We start from the raw sequence: 20,997 nt of genomic DNA, 5'->3' as shown, positions 1-20,997 counted from the left end.
ATCACACCTTTCCTGGACTGTTATTCCAGAATTAGTATCAAACAATGAAAAGAGTTAGTAGAATTTGTAGTTAGACCCAAGTTCAAATCCAAACATGTTCCTTACAAGCTCATCACGGGACTATTTCTTAAATTCTCTATGCCTCTTTTTTTTCCCATCTGTAAAATGAAACCAAAAGCACCACCTCCCCTAACTACTTACTCATTCAGGAAGTATTTAATGCATGCCTCCTATGTGCCAGGCACTGACGTGGGCACGGCAGAGGATACAACATACTCATGGAGCTTATATTCTAGGGGGAGAGAGAATAAATTCATATTAAAAATAATAAATACCACATGAGAAAATAAAGCAGAAAATGTGACAGAGTAAGGGTGATTGTTCTTTCAGAAGGGTTGACCAGAGAAGACTTCTCTCATGAGATGATTGAGCACAGAACTGAATGAAGGGTGGAAATTAACCATGAGAATATTGGAAGAGCATTTCAGGCAGAGGGAAACACATGTGCAGAGGCTTTGTGGTGGGAGCATGCTTTCTGAAAAACAGAGGAAAACCAGTATGATTGGAGCAGAGGATGTGATGGAGAGCATGCTGCTGGTAGGTGAAGTTAGAGAGGTATGAGGAAACCAGGTTGTACAGGGCGGTGATTTGCGAACTAGGCCAACAGGCCAAATCCAGACTATGGCCTGTTTAGGTACAACCCTTTAGGTAAAGGAGGTTTTTAAATTTTTAGAAAAATGTTTTTTAAAAGTTTTTTAAAGGGCAAATTCTTTAAAAAATAAGGCCAGGCATGGTGGCTCACTCCTGTAATCCCAGCACTTTGGGAGGCCGAGGTGGGTGGATCACCTGAGGTCAGGAGTTCGAGACAGCCTGGCCAACATAGGAAAACCCCATCTCTACCAAAAATACAAAAATTAGCTGGGTGTGGTGGTGCACACCTGTAATCTCAGCTACTCAGGAGGGAGGCTGAGGCAGGAGAATTGCTTGAACCTGGGAGGCAGAGGTTGCAGTGAGCCGAGATTGCACCACTGCACACCAGCCTGGGCAACAGAATGACACAACTCTGTCTCAAAAAAAAAAAAAAAAAAAAAAAAAAGGACAGTATCATATTTGGCCCACAAAGCCTAAAATATTTGCTATCTGCCCTTTTACGAAAAAAAATTGCCTGATGCACGGCCTTAGAGACCATGGTGAGGACTTTGTACTTGTATTTTAAGTATGGTAGGAAGCCCCTGGGGGTTTTTGAGCAAGAAAGTAACGTGACGTAGTTAACAGTTTTTAAAGGATGCCTCTGGCTGCCATGTTAGCTCAGACTGAAAGGAGGAAGGGCAGAGCAGGGAGCACAGTTGGAAGGTCAGTCATTAGCACAACCCTGATGAGACCTGGTGGCAATAGAATGGACTAGACTGGCAGGCACAAGGTGCTGAGTAGTGGGCTAGAGTATATTTTGGAGGTGGCACCAAAAGATGCTTTGAACTAACTGGGGGATATGAGAAGAAGAAAGGAGGTAAGGATGACACCAAGATTTCTGGTCTACTCACCTCTCGTAATACTGTCATGGAAACGGAATGAGACAATGATTTTTTTTTCTACCTCTGTGGCTTGATCCTTCTATTTCTTCCACCATTTTGCAGTCAGGGTTTCCTTTCTATGGTACAACTTTGATTGTGACACTGTCCTTTCAAAAATCTACTCCAGTATCCTGTTAGCTGTGGAACAAAGTTCATCCATTGAGCCAGTCAGTCTGAGCCCTCCGTAATCTGGCCACCCCTCACCTACATCCTGTGTCACGTCCTGTCACTCCTGTTCATCCATCCCACCACAAACCAGCAAGTGGTCTGCGAGTGCCCATATGTGCTTTATTCTTTCCGCGTCTGGGCCTTTGCCCACATGTGCTCCTTTCTCTTACTATGGAGGTGTGTCAACAGTCCTACTAGAATCTTGTGGTCTACTTTTACAATAAGGTCGTTACATGATACCTCTTTATCCTCCTAGTCTATTTCAATATTCTTTGCCTTCACCTATTTTAATAGTTATTTCCATTTGTAGCATGATTTTTATACACAAATCTTATCCCCCATCATCAAACTTCAGAAAAGGAGACGGTATAGCACATAGTTAAGTGCCCTCACCTTTGTTAAATCCTGACTGTGAACTTGGAACCTGTATGACTTTGAGCAAGTTACTCAATCTCTGTAAGCCTCAGTAGTGTGTGCCCAATGGTAGTAATCACCATGATGATCATTATCAAAAGCTCTGTAGGAAAACCACTTCTGCCGTTCTAGCACTTGAGGCTTGCTTGTTCCCTGAAAGCAATGGTTCTCAAAACATGACCCCCTCGCCCCGCCCAGCTTTTGGGGATCAGTGACTCTTAATTCTTCTTATGATTACAGAGTTGGTAGGGACAAAGACGAGTTGGAGGAAGGTAGGAAGTATAAGCTGGTCGGTGGATCTGTTGGAGCTGTAGGACTGTTTGGGGAGGACACACCCATAGTGTAAGCCACCAGGAGCCGTCAATTAACTTGTAATAATACAAGTGGATAAGATCAATTTTTGTTAGATTGACAAGATGTGAAAATTATTTGGTATGTCTAATTTTAACATAAGCTGTTGACACATTTGTAAATAGAGAAACTAAAATTAGTGCAAATGATTTCAAGAAATTTTAAAATGTTATGAAGAGCATTATAATTCCACGGAGTATTAAAACCTGGAGAACACTTAAGTAATCTCTGTAGCTGTGGGAAAAAGCGCAGCCGCATTTATATTTAGTTACTGGCTTTTTTGGAACATGATACCACGTTTATCTTTTTTCTCTTCTTTAGGTTCATTATGTGACATGAAAAACCATCTCTTTGACAGAGTGATTCTGTTAATCCAAATAGAGTTGAAATAAAATTACTCCGGGCCTTGTCCTCCACACTACCTGATTCGCCTTCCTCCATGTTGCTCACTGGTGTGGTTGCAGGTGGACCTGGGAGAGGGGCAGAGCCTCAAACCAGTCCTTGGGCTGCCAGTCTGTAGCTCTGAATAAAATGGACTGCATAAGAGATGTCCTTGAAGAAAAATGCTAGAATTATCTTCATAATTAATTTTTATCTCAAGCTTTGGATTCTCTTTCTGTGCCTGTTTGGGGAGGGGAGGGCCTATGCTCAAATATTTTCTTCTAGAAGGGGCGTGTGATCAAAAACTTTATTGTTGGTTAGCATGATGATACTTAGGTGAGAAGTTGGAAATGTTGATGCCAAAAAATCCTAGAATTTTCTGTAGATTTCCATTTTCCATGCGACCTACTCACCTCTAACTATAATAAATTACAGTTTTGTCTCCTATCATGTACTGTTCAGTTCAGCATGGTGACGTGTGAATCAGATTCAGGGAAAGAATAAGAAACAGACACCATTGGCTTTATGTCGGGCCATCTCTCCCTCTCATGCCTCCCTCTCCCACTGTTTGGGCAGCCACTGAGCAAATAGCCAAAGTGGAGCTGCCTGGTGAGGCAGAGAAGATACCTAGATGGTCTCTCAACTGAAGCATCTATTTCTGCATAACTGGTTACCCTTTTAAAGTCCTGGATTTCAGAGCCATCTCGCGTTGGTGAGATCTGTGTAAGAAGGACCCATTTAAGGGAGTGGGCAGAAGGCCTAAGTGCCTCAAAGGGAAAAGACTGCATGGCACAGAATGTGACCATGTGCCTGCCTGCCACGCTGCCTTTGTGTTGTTAGGCTATGGCTACATCACATTTGTTTCTCTCTCTCACTCTGAACGCTTCTGAGAAGTTGCAAAGGAAGGTAAGCAGTACCTGTGTCCTTCACATGCTTCTCTGGTAGAACAGCTCTGGGTTTCTGCTGATCCTGGGCAGAGGCCATTTCCGGGAATAGATTTGTCCCCACACACCCTCTCCCAAGGATGTTGCATGGCTGTGGTCACACGTCTCTTTCTGCCCGTAGACCGGCCACTTGCTTCTGGAATGAATTCCTTAGGAGCTTTGCAGTGGGTCTTTTCCTGGCAGTCTGTCTCCCAGAATTGTTGTGCTGCTTGGCTTCCAGAGAAGCCACAACTGCCCTGTGCTGACCTGATTCTTCCTCATTCCCACAGGCAGCACAAGGAGGTGGCCACAGGACCCTGTTATATGGCCATGCAATTCTCCTGAGGCACTCTTTCAGCGGAATGGTAAGCAGCTCGGGTGTCCACTCTCATCATTCAAAGAGGAGGGAAAACTGAAGAGGGGAGACGTACAAGAAGCCAGCAATAACAACCTAACAGCAGGAACAATTGGAACATAACTAATTTTAGCACATTATCCTCTTGACATTTCCTTCATAGGACCTACGTCAATTTGCAATAATTGCAATTATGTTTTTTGTTTCATCCGTGTCTGATACCCCACCTCCAACTCCATGAGGAAGAGGGCCATGCATCTTTTTTATTTTGCTAAACCTATAACCCCACCAAATACAGTGTTTTGATATACTAGATGCTCAATAAATATTTGTCGAATTGACAAATGATCAAATGGCTTATGGAGTAACAGATCTCTTTAGTGTACAAGGATAACCAGTATAGAAGAAAAACCAATAAAATGGAAATTTTGTGACAGTTCTCCTCCTTTACCTATCTAAGAGAAATAGAATGATACTCACTGTTTTCAGTCCTGGGAGAACTTGCAGGTGTTATGCTAATTCAGAGACAGGAGGAAGACAAGAGGCAAGGTAGTCACAGAAAGCTTGCATGGCTATGACTAATCAGAGATCTAGAGCCAGAATTGACAGAAGGATGATGCCTCAATGTAACTTGAAAAAATTGCTACATTTTAAATGAATATAAGTTATTTATAATTTACAAAATTATAATTTTACAATATTTTAAAATACAGATATTGTAGTTTTTGCAGGAAGTATTAAGGAGAATATTATTACTCAATCAAGTATAATATATGCCACACCAATAGTGTATCATCCTCAGTTTCTTTCAGTATAAGGAAGCCTTGTTATTTTCCTTTAGCCCTAGTGGAAAACTGATACATTAATTCAAGATTATTTCCACACATTTACACCAGCAGCATGATGCAAAGTTCATCTCAAGGCTTGAACTATCAAACTGACAACAGGAGCAACAGCTGCCTCTTAAATAATTCATTTGCTGCAGCATTTTTTTTTTTTTTTTACTGAGCACTGGTAAGAAGCTGACCTTTTCAGCCTGAACATTCGTCTGCTGTAGTCCTTCATGGCAAAAGACGAAAAACAAAAATGGCCAAACGGAAGTGTATCCAAGTAGGAGATGGAGACGTTATTGAGAGTAGGGAAACTTTTGAACCCTGATAATATCTGGAATTGACAGGTGATACTATCTTTCAGAATCTGATATTTATCTATAGGGTAAATAAAACTCCAACATTTTTCTTTATTTAAATGTAATAAACAGAACTTCAAAAGCATACTTCTATGGCTTCACAAACAGGCTAATATCCTGATAGTGACACAAAGACTTGCATTATTTATCATTAAGTTTACCTCTCCTAAAAAAAGTTGTACTCACAGTGAACATATACTCTCTACTGGCGAGCTCCTTTTAAGCACAGCTCTGGGAATAAAGCCTGTAGGATACGACTTTGTACATTGCAATGATTTTCCATCTTCCTCTTGCAGAGAACTAGAACTGTGGTTCAGAAAGCACATCGCAAGAGCTTACCTGCCTCTCAGTCTAATTCTAAGATGAGCTGCTGTGCCCATCAGTGAAAGAGGCCATGGGATTCTTTATTAAGTTAGTTTAACGATCATTTTTAAGTTTTACCTGCCCATGTATCTTTATAATAAGAAAAAAAACCCATTATTTTGAGAAGCTTTAAAGCTCCTAGAAAATTTGAAAAACCAAAAATAGAAGTGGGAGAGTCATTCATGGCCCCCGACAGTATCCAAAATCAACTTCTGTTTCATTTTTGTGTAATTCCTTTGAGTCTGGTTGCTACACATTTAAATTTTTTGAGTACATGTTAACTCATAAATGTACTATTTTATATATTACTTTTTAGCTCAATGTACTGTAAACAATGTTCCAGGCTATTAAACACTCTTGATAAATACTCTTAATAACGTAATATTATATAAAATAGAAGTATCAAAGGTTATCTGGCTTATTATTGTTGATCATTTATGTACCATTTGTATTGTTCCTAATTTAAAAGTTTCTCAACATCTTTAATATTTCTAACTCATTTCTGTAACATACAGTTCTATACATTAAACCACTGAGTCATCAGATAAGAGCATCTTTGAGGTTTTATGTGTATCGTAAAAGTATTTTCAGCTGGGCATAAGGTGGTTCACACGTGTAATCTCAACACTTTCGGAGGCCAAGGCAGGAGGATCACTTGAAGCCAGGAGTTCAAGACCAGCCTGGGAAACATAGCTAGACCACATCTCCACAAAATTTATTTTAATTAGCTGGGCGTGGTGGCACACACCTGTAGTCCTGGCTACTTGGGAAGCTGAAGTTGGAAGATTGCTTGAGCCCAGGAGTTCGAGGCTGCGGTGAGCTAGGATTGTGCCACTGCACTCCAGCCTGGGCAACAGAATGAGACCGTGACTCTAAAAGTAATAAGAAGAAGAATTAAAAATGAAAGTATTGTATTAAGGCATGTACCAATTAACTTTCCAATGAGCAAGATAAATAGAGCTCTCTTCACAGTAGCTCATTGCTGAACTTAACTGGAAGCTAACTAGTGGTAAGATACCAAGACCCAATGGAAGAGTGTGACTTCACTAGTATTCGCTCTTCTTTCACAGTATCTAACATGCTTGACTACATCAAGATCCCAGACAGACAAACTTGCCTTTGATGTAGGTCTACGGGAACATGCCACAGGTGAGTTAACATTCCCAGGTTTGTTGAGTTCAGTGGGGGTCTTGGGCTAAGGGCTTTTGAGAGGGACCCTGCATGTGTTCCTCATTTGGGATTCCAAACCGACCTGGTTAAGAAATAGGTCTAACAAAATTGCAGAATAATGGACTAGAGAAAGGATGTGTAATGGAAACACAGAAACTAGGAATGAAGGAGAACGTAATATTTTTACCACAGTCAGCCAGAATCTCAAAGAAAAACAATTCTTTAACATTGTTAGATGCTGAAAGTAAGTGAACAAGTCATTCTTGATAAGAACCAGTGATACTAAATGACTGCCAAAAAATAAAGGTAGCATAATAAAGGCTTAAATAATGAAATATAGTGTCCAGATCAAAGGAGTAGTCCTATTTTGTTCTGCAGTGAACAGGCTATGTCTAAAGTAGTGTTTTCCAAATGTTAGTTGTTGACATCTATAATTATGATTTTGCCATTCCACTGTATCCTTTTTAATATCATTTACTTTATGATTTTATTTAAATTTAATTACTTTTGTACTTAAAATTTTACAGACAAAACTTATTGCCATAAGTATAAACTGTTTTTGCTTGCCATAAAAGTAAAATAATGAAAAGAAAACCATGTTATTAAGTAATTGAAGAGATGTTGACAAATATAATAACGTGTTAATGATACACTAGTTCTAAATGTAAAACTTCATTTGAAAGCATCAGAAGGCTTAAAAGGGTAGTAAAAATGAAAACAAATTTCTCACTATATTTGCCAATGTCATTTAATTGCCTCCCACCAATGATACACATCATATACTTTGGGAACCACTGGATTTTTTTTTTTTTAATATAGTCAAAAATACTGACAGTCAAGAGGTGAGTACTGAAGATGCTGACCAGGATGACACAGGTTCTCACTGGAAACCAGAAATAAAGAACAGAGGACTAAGATAACAATCTACAGATATTCAACGTTATAATATCAAACAAGATGCTGACTTGCTGGGGTTCTTCCAAAGGCCAACAGAGCAGTGGGTAGGAGTTGAAAGGAGGCACATTTCACGTCAATTGTGAAAACTACTTTGGAACATCTGCAATTAATGAGCGGAAGAACAGCTGGCCTTGGGATATAGGGTGCACCCTGTGGCTAAAAATATTCATTAACAATCTGACCATCTGTCAAGGGCATTACTTATGGAATTTCTGCTCCATTTAGAGGTTGGACTAGGTACCAAACAGGATTCTTTGTTGCAAACGAGAGAACTTGATTCAGGTTAACTCAGTAAGAATACGAACTTACTAGAAGGATGTCGGGTAGAGCCCGCGCTGCATCTGGAGCCTCAGGCTTGAAAATTGGTTAGGAACAGAGACCAAGGAAGAGAAAACAGGTTAGAACACACTACAGGACAAGTCTAATTTGAATACAGTCTATAATATGACGTTCTCCCTTAAATAGGAAGAGGGCTCCAATGTTGAGTAGCCAAAGAAAGGCAAAAATCTATGTTATTATTCTAAAGCTAGGTCAGTTCATAATGGAAGGATCCAGGTTGTCTACTTTTATAGAACTAGAAAAAAAATCCAGCATCCAAACCTTGTGTACCTGCTATTTCCGCGTCTTGCACAATGGTGTCCTAAGAGTGCCTGAGGGAACCTCTTTCTCTTTTCCTCCTCTTCCTGTTTTTGTACTAAGCAAAAAAGTGACCCTGCCTTTGCCCATTATGGTTTTTTTTTTTCCTAAAATAAGATTAGATTTGAATTTGATTTAAAGTTTCTTTGTTTTCAGCCAAAGTGTTAGTCTTAAAATATAATTTCCTCTAAGGTGTTGTCAACCTTGCTGAAAATTACAAAGTGAGTGAAGTGCCACACTCTGAATATACACTTCTTTCTAAATATAGACCAACTGTCAATCCTGAAGAATATAATCAGAAAAGTCAAATATGGTCACTGTATTTAATCAGTAAAATAACTTTATACTATTTGAGATTGGAAAGAAATTGAGAAACACCACTTTCTAGTCAAGTGTTCAGACAATTATTTTAACTGTTAGAGCCTTTAATAAAAATAAAGGGAAACCACAGCAGACAATATTACTCTTTTCAGCAGTTTTTAAAAATTTCTAAAATCAGACTAGGTAAGAATTCTGTTGACAGATGGGGCAAACACATAGAACTAACCCAAGTTCAGGCTAGCTGATGAGAAGCTACCTGTGGCAGAAAACGGAGAAAAGGCTTCAAGTTGGCTGATGAGAAGCTGCCTGTGGCAGAAGACAGGGAGAATAGGCTTGACTAGGTCTTCATGAAAACCTAGAGCCTAAAATAACTTACATTTGTTTTGCCTCTCTCACCCAAATTCATGTGCTATTCTCCTTGAAGAAAGCTAGCTGGGGTTTGTGAGGGTCAAGGAGGATGCACCTCCAACTCAGATGAGGTTCACCATTACCTGGAGATTCTCCTCACTGCAGGAGGAGGTTCACACGGAATCCCACAGAACGGTACCCTGTTCCTGTCTGGCTAGTTCTTTGACTGTACTTCTGGCTCAGAAACCCCTTCAGAGTTGTAAACAAGGAAACTGCCCAGTAGTGGAATTGAAACCATAGGAGAATGTAAGGAGAAAGTTTGGGGGCAGTTTCTTGAACAATTCTGGCATTTTCCCCCAACACATTGAATTGTGCATTCTCACACTTAACACAGAATTGATGATCATTTTATCCTTGATTTTGGGTAAAATTACTTAAATATATTCTGGTCTCCTTTTAAAGTTGTTTAATTGCTTTGTTTTTAGGATTTAGGCATAGCTTTAGAATTTAGACTTAGGAGGAAATACATGTTTAACACATACCCACACTAAAAGTGTTGTTTTGTATTTTAGGGCCGTGGACTGGCCCATCCCGTTGCTTCAGGGCCAGCTCCATCCCTGGTTCCAGAGCGTGGGAGAGGGCAGGGAAACAAAATACTCTTTCTGTGTGTTCCTCTTCAGGACCCCCTTCATCCTGGACACACTTTGGTGGTCCTCAGAGAACATTAAGGATGCATACAATGTTTTCCCCTTCAAATGTAGAGCTCAACCTCTTTGTCGTGTCATGTTTAGTTTAATTGAAGTAATACTCACACATAGATTAAAGAGAGAAATAGTGCTCCTGAGCTTATTGTAAACAGTAGTCTCCTGCCCTCCCTCCTTTGGATGCCTGCCTCTCTGGGGCATCTACTTTCAGCTCTTTTAGTATTGTTTACCACTTATTTGTAATATACATATTAATACAATGCTTTTTAAAATTATTTCTAGATTATGCATTAACTGTTGCCGTCCTGATACTAATTTTGCTTTTATTTCACTCTTCCCTATCTTTTCTTCCACTCTTCCGTGTCTTGTCTTCCCATCCTTCCAATAGATTTTCATCTATTTTATTTAATTGTCAAATCAATATTAACTACTTCCACTGCTATAACTGTAACTTTTATTTGCAAATGAGCCACATAATATATTCTGACCAGGTAATTTATTGTATTACTTTGGGGTTTTCCAGTAGTTAATAACTGCCTCATTTGTTTGCTGAATTTTTTGCGACCCCGTCATTTATTCGTTTTCAAACTTTCATATAGAACTGAAAATCTCTGGCTAGATTCCATCACATGATCTGTTCTCTGTTTCGTCTTCTTAGAAACGTCAGCCATCATCTAGGGAATTTCTGTTGCCTTGCCCTAGATTCCATGTTTATTAGATCTTATAGGATTGGTTGGTGTGTGTTTGTTTATTTACTTGCTTGCCTTCTTGGTTTACCACCTCACTTTGGTGGAGCACATTATCTAGTCACTTTTACAGAAAAGATGCATGTGGATTAAATTTTTGTCTGAAAATTTCCTAATTACAGCTTCACAAGTCATGCACACTTTACTGTGATTCTATATTGGAAATATTTTTTTCCTCAGCTTCCTGAAGGCTTTCTACTAGCCAATGGTCTGACTGTTGAGAAGTCTACATTCTGATTTCTTATCCTTTGTGTGTGACTTGTTTTTATTTTCTGAAAGCAGCTAAGAGCATCTCTTTCGCCCTGGTGTCTGAAATTCCACAGCGATGTGTCTTGGCGTGGCCTCTTTCTGTTCTGACATCTCACAGGAATGCACCTTCGAGTGGTTTCTAATCTCTGCTGTGTTAGGGACTCTGTAGGTTCTTTCAATCTGGAAAAACTAATTTTTCAGCTTTGAAAAAACTTAGTAATATTTCTTTGTTAATTTCCTCTCTCTGTCTTTTTCAGTTCTTGCTCTCTGGAATTCCTCTAGGTTGGTTTTTTGATACTTCTAATCTGTTTTTTGTCTTTCTTCCTTCTGGAATAATTTTTCAGCTTTATCTTACAACCTTCTTCTTTTTTTTTTTTTCCGGGATGAATGAATATTTTTCTTTTCCTTGGAAGGGATCCTTCATAGATACTAATATAACTGTTTCATGAGTGTTAACTTCTTATCTCTGAGATTATTAATTATAAGATTTTTAAAGTTTTCTTTTCTGTAATCTTCGTTTTCTCCAAGTCCCTTTCTTCTCTTTTCGCTTCATTTTTGTAGTTCCTGTTAGAGACTTTCCTCAGTTGTCAGGTGGTCCTTGGTCTTCATTCGTGTTCTGATCAAGGCAGTAAAAGCTGGCTAGAAGCTGACTGGGGCTTGTCATCTGTTAAGCCTCACTTTTAGGTCATTTGGCAGAGACCTGAGCATTTCACGGGTGACCTCAAACCACAGTATGTTTCATCTTAGCTAGTTTGGCTTCCCTAAAGAATGATCCTCATATTTGGGTGGAGGGTGGGAGGGAAAGGAACTGGGGTTATACTAATCGGGGTATAAAGTTTGAATTCTGTTTTCAGCAAGACTCTACTTCTTTGTCTGACAATGTCTGGTATTTCCAAAACCAGACCCTTGGTAGTTTGCTTTTCCATGGGTTAAACTTCTAATCTTCTATAGTGTGGAGGAGGACAGGTCTTCTGGCTGTGCAGGGCAGGGAAAGGAATCAGGGATTTGAATGTCCTTTTAAAGCTTTCCACCAGTCCTGTTTTCAACCCATTTTCTGCCTTCATTGGTAGCTGGTACTTCCAATTCCAGGGACGTTCTTGAGATTCTGCAGCAGGAATTGGCTTTTCATTGATGGTTTCTTCTTCTCCATTTTCTTACTCAGAGACCTGGGTTTTAATTTTTTATTGGCTAAAAGCATCCACCTGCTTTCCTTTTTCCAAAATATCAGTTTATCCTCTTTGCTATCAATTGCTCACTTATTGTCTGAGTCCTTGCAGATGTAAGCCTTTTTTAAAAATTCCCTTAGGAAAGGGGGAGACAAAGATGAAAGTGTATAAGTGTTCAGTAGACCAATGAAATCGATTCTTTTTATTTATTTGTTTGTTTATTTGTTCTTGGTGCTCTTGATTGGAGTCAATTCTTAAAACAGAAATTTGAAAGACTATAAAAAGCATTTTTCCTATTTGCATTAAAAATACTCGAAGGCCACTACAGTTTCTGGCCTCCAATACTCTTTTCCAAACAGTGCTTTTCTGTCTCGAGGGAAAATGAAAATGACAGACATAGTCAAGAGCAGATGGGGGGCTGTCTGGAACGGTTAGAGACCAGTAGAAGTTGAGGTCTGGAGTAAGTACTTGTTGTGTGCATGTGTAGGGTGGTCCTAGGAGGAAGGAGAACAAGGGGCAAAATTAGGGACACTAGCTTCTGTGAAGCAATGACTAACTTGCAGAGCCTTCATGTAGGAGAAGCCTGTTGGTGGACTATACATCCTGCTTCCAAACAGAGGTCTGAAGGAGAGAAAGTTAGAATTGGCGATGACCTCATCCTCGTCAGCGTGTCCTCTGAAAGATACCTTGTAAGTACCTCATAATACAAGAGTCTTTTGTTTTCAGAAATTTTTCCTTTAGGAATAGATGTCCATGAAGAACTGAGCCACAGCAGGTTGGATAGAATAAGATGCTCTTACCCATACAGAGTTGACCCTTAAAGAATGTAGGGGTTAGGGATGCTGACCCCCTGCACAATAAAAAATTAGTGTAGCTTTTGGCTCCTAAAAACTTAATTTTTGATAGGAAATAGCCTACTTTTGATGGGAAATAGCCTAGTTTTGATAGAAAATAGCCTACTTTTGGTGAGAAACCTTACTGATAATGTAAATAGCCTGCTAAAGCATATTTTATATGACATACATATTATGTATTGCATTCTTACAGTAAAGTAAGAAAATGTTAAGGAAATCATAAGGAAGAGGAAGTATATATACTATCAGGTAGAAGTGGATCATCCTAAAGATCTTCATCCTTGTCATCTTCACATTGAATAGGAGGAAGAGAAGGAAAAGGAGGAGTTGATCTTGCTGTCTCAGGCGGTAGAGGTGGAAGAAAATCCATGTATAAGTGGACCCGTGTAGTTCAAACCCTTGTTGTTCAATAGTTAACTGTACTTGAGGGATGATTAAATACCCTCCCCTGCCACATAATCATGGTGCCTGGAACTAATCTGTTATTCTTTTAGATTATGGTGCTGTGTCCAGCAAACTGTTAAAATGCTCCAAGCACTGTTTGCACATTAACTCCCATTATTCTGAATTTATTACATTGTTTAGCTCTTGTTTAAGGAAGAACAAGAAAGGTTGGAATCCAGGAAAATAAGTTTATGTTGGAGACAGAAATGTACAGTGTTTCAGGACATGGGGTATCGCAGAGAGTGGAAGATGCTGGTGAGATTTTGCAACTGGGGATGGGTAATAGAAAAGCACCATTTGTATCAGGCACTTGGCTGGGGGTGGGGATGCCTGAAGATGAGAGAAACGTCAGAGAAGCTTCTCACGGAGCCAACTGAAGTTAAATCTGTGGGCAGATTTTACTTTGCCTAGGCCAAATGTTGGGTAATTTTTCCCATTTGTGAGTTATCTTATCCTACAAAGAATGGACATTTTATGAGTTGGTGTTGAATCAGCTCCAGCTGAGGGGATGAAGTCAACACATGTCTACCATCTCTGTAGCTGAATAATTCCTCACCCCAGAATAAAGTGTCCCACTTTGAAGCTGCTTCTAGATCAGGTGGAGAAATCTCCCACAGGCTGTATAGGAAGAGCCAGATGACAGTAAGGCTGTTTAATTTAATCCTTGAAGTTCTAGGTGAGCTGTTTCTGTCAGTACTGGACTGGTGATTTAAAAGATGTCTTGTTTCTGTTTCTGCTGCAGCATCTCTCAGTATCAAACGGTAACATACAAGTGGATGCCTCCTTTATGCAGACACTCTGGAATGTACATCCTACGTGCTCAGGAAGTAGCATCGAAGAAGGTGTGCTTCTTTATATGCATTTAGCCCTGAGCCTGCCAGTCTCTCTTGTGTTGTATACATTGATGTTTTCTGCTACTTCCCAAATCTCACCTGAATGTCTTGGTACACAGGTAGCCTGATTTTAGCTCACTTGAGTTTCTTTCTCTGAATTCAGTACAGATTATTTTCTATCCTAACTTCCAGTTACATGAGCATCCCTGAACTTATTTTTTTAATCCCTTGGAGCCCACTATTATTTTAGCACTACATGTATTCAGGACTTGGATATGCACCTTTGCTCTCTCTCTGAGTTTCCGCATTTTTATTTTTGCTTAGTAGTTGCAAGTATAAAGACCTCAGCACCTTCAGTTTTAGAAGAGATTATTTGCCAAGAAGGTGACATTGTTTATATTTCTCCCTATGTGTCTCTCCACGCAGGTGGAGCACTTACTCTATCATAAAAGTGTTTGGTCATTTGTTTTTACTTGTATTTATGGAAGGCCATTTTAACGTAAGAGGTGAAATTATTTTTCCCTTGGAAATAAAGTCGTCCAACGTTGTTCAACATATTTTATTTCACAGAATCAGGCAAAGTCAACACACCTTTCAAGTTGTGTAATAAATATACGGGCCTTACCTCACTGATAGGTAATACCACAGCTGAGAAGAATAATCAAATGTCAGTGACCTACGGGCTTTTGTGTTACATTTTGGCACATTATAGCAAGATCAGAATTTTTAAAAATACTCATCACAGGCGTTAGCCCTATTAAAGTCTAGTACTTTCAAACTGGGAATGTCCTTCTATGCTGTGATGTTTGAAAAAAGAGGAAAACAGAGTTGTCAAGGTGATACCCCAGTTTTGGAATGCATGATAGTTAAACTGAATATTCAGGAAAACACAAATTCTTAACTCTTTTGGCAACTAGTGGAAGGCTTTAAAAGGTAGGATGTGTTTAGCCCTCTTCCTTTGTGCCAAAATTAACCCACCCTCCTAAGTCTATTGTCAGTCAATCCCTTTCTATTAAGAATCAAGAAGCTCTGGGTTTAAGTCTCTCCCAAGAAAGTTTTGGCTCAATCTTCTCCATGTTAAATGTTTTATTTCACCGTAGGAATAAAATTATTTCCTGGTCCCAACAGAGGGCTTGTGGAGATTAATTAAGGCATGTTTGCAAATCATGTCAAAAGGTCCTTATAGAAATGTTGAGTGCCCTTGTAATATAGTCGGGATAACTCATCACTTGAGTCATCTGGTTCTGTAGAAAAATGTCCTTCCAGCATCCACTGGTGAGAAACCCACTTCAGCCCTGAAGAACGTAAGTGATCTTCATCATGATGCTGCTTTCCTGACTGTGGCCCTGATAGATTGCAATTAAGAAAAGTCGTGATGCACCAGCACTTGGCAGTGTTCTCTATGTGAGTAGGATATTGATTTGAAGGAGCCCAAGAACTGTAAAGGATAAACTCCAAATAGGGCATGGCCTCTCCATCATGAGATGAACAAGAGCTTAATCAAGAGCTTTGTCATGGAGGGCTTTAATTTTCTAAGTAAATTAGCTATTAAGAATCCCCCTATAATATATCATGAATCATTTTTAATGCAAAGAAGGTTATAACTCAGAATATCAATACAAAAAGATACAGGAAAATTGGAAGGAGACTTCTGAATATTTGAGGGAATTTTAGAAAAACTTGCCTTGTCTAGGTGAGAAAACTGAACTCATATCAGACTGTCACTATACAAAATTCACTAATAATACCCTTTTCTCCTCTGGCATGATTGCTCATTCTTACTGTTTTAATCCAGCACCCAAAATAGTTTAAGACAGCCCCTAAAGTGATCTAATTATGTGATATTTTTTCCTTTAAAAATTCTGACACAGACATTGGGTATATTAAGTTCATATGTTTCCTGAGAACAGACTAGCCTGGAGAATTTTTTAATTCAGAGGAATAACAAATCCCATTTCTTGGTGCCAGGTAAAGCTCGTACGGGAGCCCCTCTCCTGCTACTATGTTCTTTGAATTAAGGCTCAGCATTTATTTGAAGACAAACGGATCATCGTGTCCTTGAAGTTCATTGTTTCCTTTCCATGTCTGAACTCCATGACTATTGAGATTCCTTTCTTATTCTGAAGGCTAAGTATTTGTTGATAAAAGCATCTACACTTGTTCACTCAGGGATGTTAGAGAGTAATTCTGTTTTCCCTTGGTGCTGTAGGAGTAGCAACCAGATTTGATCTGTTTGTTAAATGTATTTGAATGTCGCCTTCTCCTAAAGGGTCTTAAGAATGGTCTGCTACCCCTTTCTCACCACCTTTCTTTCCCATGATTTGGATCTTTTTACAAAGTATACACAGTGAGATTGTGGATATTTATCCAGCAATTTGGTATTAGGTATATTTACATCCTAAGTAACTGGAAACTCCTAACATTAGCAACTTAATTTTCCTTTTGATTTTTAATGATATCAATTGGCACACTATTTTCACCTTACCTTTTGATGTTGGACTGGCTCACCTCTGAAGCCCTGTTTCACTTTCAACATTAGAATTGTTTTGACTTTCCTGTCTTTTCTGCCTGAGGCCTGCATTCATGGAATATGTAGTTATCAAAATGTGTCTCTCTCGGTATTTTCTGTAACTGGTCCAGACCTGTGTGAATTTACCCTTTTTAAATATGCCATTCTCTAATGAAGAGTTTAATGAAAACTTGCCATCATTCACAGTAGAATATAATTCTCTTCCAGGATACCTACTTGGTGGGCATGTAGTGCGTCTTTTCCATGGTCATGATGAGTGTCTGACGATACCATCTACAGACCAGAATGATTCCCAGCACAGGTAAGTCAATAGCTTCATTCTTCCCCTAGCTGTTTCCAGTCTCAAGTAACTCAAACCAAAGAGTTTACATTTGTATTTAGCCACACAGGAACTCTGTACATGTCGGTCAATTGACAAACCTTCCTCCAGCCATGGGTTCCAGTTTGTAAAACAGGAATGGCGGTTCCGCTTGCTCACGGGAGGAGCTCTGTACACATGCTGTACTTAGGCGGTTCTGTAATGCTTCCAGATCCCTTCATTTTCTCTGGCTCTGCACTTAAACAAATTATTCACCAGGCTCTTCAAAGACAGATCATCTCTATTCCCATTTCATGTGCTAAGTAAATAAGGTAGACTTCATTGATTTGGTTTTATCACTAAATAGCATTAGAGAAACTGATGTCCAGCTGGAGCTGGATTTAGCAGGGGGTGGTGCCAAGGGTGCATTTAGAGGGCGCTGTGCTGAGGACAATGTGTTCTTGTCCTCATACTTGACCCCATCATGAATGCTTTTCAGAATTTCAAAACCATGAGATGGAGGATATGAATCCAAGTCTTAAACGCATACTAAAGAGTTTTTTTTGGTATTCTATCATCAAAGGAACAGAACATAAAAAGCTTGGCCTTGTAACTATAGAAATCTGATATTTAAAAAAAATCAAACCTCAGATCCAAACTAGATTGAATTTGGGACAGCAGTGAGTCTGATCCGGTGACAATGTTTTCTTTTCTTTTGTGTAATGCCTACAGGATCCCTGTCAACTGCATTTTTTGCTTCATTAGAAACACAGGCTCACAAGTCTTCACATCTTGGAGACTATGTAGGTCAGGTTCCTGCCACAGGTCACACACTGGCTGATTTCAGATGCAAGCGTAGAAGCCAGAGCTGCTGACTCTCCATCAGGGACCATTTCCTGTATTTGATGTATTCAAGGACCACCCCCCCAAAGCAGTGTGCTTGAATTTATTAGTATGCACCTTAGAAAGCACCCATTGGCAATGTGTGTCCCTTATAGTTCTTAGTCTCTTCCTACTTGCTATCTACTCTGAGTACCCCTTCATAGGAACCGGATGTGACCCAGAAGGGTGCCTAGGACACATAAAGCACAGACGTATGTAAAGCGCCTTGCTAAATTCACTTGCTGCCTCCCTGGCACTGGGCCAGCGGTTGACAGTTACCTCTGATAGGGAAGTTAGGTCCACCTGATTTTCCTTAGAAGTAAGGATTCTCTACCCTGTCATGTGATCCCGTTCACTTGTGGTTTGCCTTTTATTCAATATTGAAACTATACAATAGCCTATTTACTGTCTCTTTGATATCATATTCTGCTGCCTCAAGGGGAAGGTTTGCAGGTGGATGAATAACTGAGATTTTTGTGAGGTTTGCAGGGTTGTCTGTATCTAAGATGGAATACATCAGAACTTTCCTAGTTCATTCTCTCTATTCCTGTTCTACTTTTAAGGATGGAAATTTGGAAAAAGATGAAGTATTTACCGTGTGCATACCCCCACCCACATGCACATACCTGTCATCAAAATTAGAGCCAAATTAGAAACAGCTGGACAGAAACTATGCTACTTAGTCATTTGGTGGGCATTTCAGTCAAGTGATTCAGCAAAATTCTGCTTGGAAGGAAAGGCTCAGCAAGTGTTTGAAAGGATGTGATGGGGAGAGTGAAGTAGCTGGAGAGGAGTTTTCACAATGAACACACTGGAGCAGACATGCATGCCTTCATTTAAATAAACATGAAGGTGGCCTTTCTTTAGCCCAGGATTTCATTGGCTCTAATTTGTGTTTTGGAAAAAAAATTCATCCATAAAAATAAGAAGTCTTATTTTATAAGGAAGCATGAAGGGTTTAAGACTGGGGAAAGTGAGCAGCTGTTCAGCACAGTGGAGCTTGAATCTTTATATCAACTAGTCTGAATCAAAACAGGATGCCTTGGTGTTATTTGATGTCAAGGTGAAGCGAGTGATAAGCCTTGTCTTAGTCTTCTATTGTCAGGGAAATCCTCAGAACTGGCCAACATGGCCAGGAACATCAAAATCGGGGGAGCATGATAGAATAGGAAACAGCACACTAAAAGACTCTAGCAGCTACAGAGGCATGCAGGTGTTCCATTGCAATGGTGCTGACTCTCCAGAAGAAATCGTTTTCCGTCCCTATAAATCCTGAGAGCAGCCAAGCTATGTGGAAAGACTCTGACCCAGAGTGGAAACCCAAGACTCCCAATCTAACATCTTGAGCTCTGATCCTTGGCTTTGCCTCTGGCTTGTCAAACACCCTGGGATAAGTTACTTAACCTATTGAAGCTAAGGCTAAGCTGTCAGCCAAGCTTTCAAAAGCACCTCAGCTTGCCGCCTACTCTACTCCTCTCCTTGGAATTGTTTTAGAGAACAAGAATAAGTTGTTTCAACCTCAGTAACCTTGTGAGATTAAATGGAGCAGGCCGCCCAAATGTCACAGGTGGGAAGAACAAACCTTCACAAATCCTTCAGATGTCAGGGGTAGAGAATCTTCTAGTTCCAGCTCCAGCGCTGTTTCACCTGTGACCTGGGTGAGCCACTTCACCCTCTTCCGAAGGGATCTTTGCAGCTTGCACTAGAGGGGGAGAAGCATCAGTGAGAATCTTAGCAAATGTTCCTAAGCGGCTAGGAGGTTGGTGCAGTATCATTTCTGTTCTAGGCCTCGTACAGACACACCTGGGGTGTAGGAACTCGAAAGCAGTATCGGATTTTCTTTCCTAATATTTACTGGGCATTTCCCGATAACATGTACATTAGAGAAAGATTGAGAAATAGCCTTTATATTCCCACCTTCCAGAGGTAACCACTGTTGATGTAATGTTTCATTGATTGCTGTCCAATTAATGTGTCCCTCTATGCATGTTTATAAACATTTATAAAAAGCACTTTCTAAACATTTTTTAAAAGCCCTTTAAATTTTCACAACCTTGTTATATAAGTACCCTGATTAGATAAGCAAACGGAGACACAGAGAGTTGAAGGGGCTTGCCCGAGGTCACACAGCTACCAGATTCAAACCCAGGTCTAACTTCCAGGCTCATTTTGAATCGACTCATAATTATGATACTTTTCCAGGAAAAAAAAATAAGTATACATTTTCTTTTTACCACTATTGATTAACTCTTGTCTCTAAAATCTAAATCCAGATTCCTCTGGAGTTTGATCAGTTCAATTGTGATACATACAAATTCTCTCTGGTAGAGGTAGGATTTTAAGTTAGTGAATGTAAATGCAGTTAAATAATCAGTTTTGATTAAAGGTCACAAGATTCTCAAAAAGTGGCTGGATTCAGTATACCAGGTAATCTGGGGACCGCTGTTCTTGAGACATGCTCTTAAACTGTGAATTTTGTACAATGTGGACCAGCCTGGCCCAATCACAGGTTATACAGAATTTATTTAAAATAAAACTTTAAAAACTGAGGCTTTGTTAATCACTGGAAAAAACATCAGGCAAACCCAAGTTGAGACACATTTCACAAAATGCCCAACCAGTACTCCGCAAAACTGTCAAAGCCATGAGAAACAAGGCAAGACTGTTTAGAAAGCGTAACAGATCAGAATAAACGGGAGACGTGGCAGCTAAACGCAGTGTGGTATCCTGGATTATATCCTGGAACTGAAAAAAAAGTTTGCGGGAAAAATTAAGGTGAAATCCAAATAAAGTCTTGAGTTTAGCTAGTAATGACATACTCATGTCGGTTTCTCAGTTTTGACAAATGTACCTTGGTAATGTAAGATGATAACATTGGGAGAAGCTGAGTGAGATCATGCAGGAACTCTCTGGACTATCTTTAGTAACTATTTTATAAACCTAACATTTTTCTAAAATAAAAATTTTATTTCAAAACACATTAAAAGATGATTCGTAACACAGGAAAGGAAGCAAGAGTACAGTAATAAAATCGTGAACACTGTAACAGCTGAGGATAAAGTGCCCTAGAACGATGGAAATGAGTTCACACTGTGTCGAATAGGTGTTTTTAAAGTACAAATACACTTTTTAAAGATATAAAAC

The 20,997-nt window shown here is 39.5% G+C and overlaps 1 protein-coding gene across 26 annotated transcripts in view; it reads left to right on the top strand.

Annotated features, from left to right (window-relative positions):
- The window catches only part of LOC105463656 (ryanodine receptor 3), a 561,838-nt gene that overhangs the window by 221,128 nt on the left and 319,713 nt on the right, over nucleotides 1-20,997 (top strand). For all 26 annotated transcript variants that reach the window (XR_011606198.1, XR_011606199.1, XM_071067152.1 and 23 more), the window contains exons 4-8: nucleotides 4,099-4,173; nucleotides 6,786-6,864; nucleotides 12,589-12,701; nucleotides 14,053-14,152; nucleotides 16,881-16,974. Coding sequence is in view for 24 of the 26 variants with exons in the window: in XM_071067152.1 (XP_070923253.1) it covers nucleotides 4,099-4,173; nucleotides 6,786-6,864; nucleotides 12,589-12,701; nucleotides 14,053-14,152; nucleotides 16,881-16,974 (461 nt within the window). In the remaining 2 variants the exon portion in view is untranslated. The remainder of the gene's footprint in view (nucleotides 1-4,098; nucleotides 4,174-6,785; nucleotides 6,865-12,588; nucleotides 12,702-14,052; nucleotides 14,153-16,880; nucleotides 16,975-20,997) is intronic.

Source organism: Macaca nemestrina, chromosome 7 (assembly GCF_043159975.1).
Source record: "Macaca nemestrina isolate mMacNem1 chromosome 7, mMacNem.hap1, whole genome shotgun sequence".
Classification (NCBI taxonomy): domain Eukaryota; kingdom Metazoa; phylum Chordata; class Mammalia; order Primates; family Cercopithecidae; genus Macaca; species Macaca nemestrina.
This window is presented reverse-complemented; position numbering and strand designations above follow the sequence as displayed.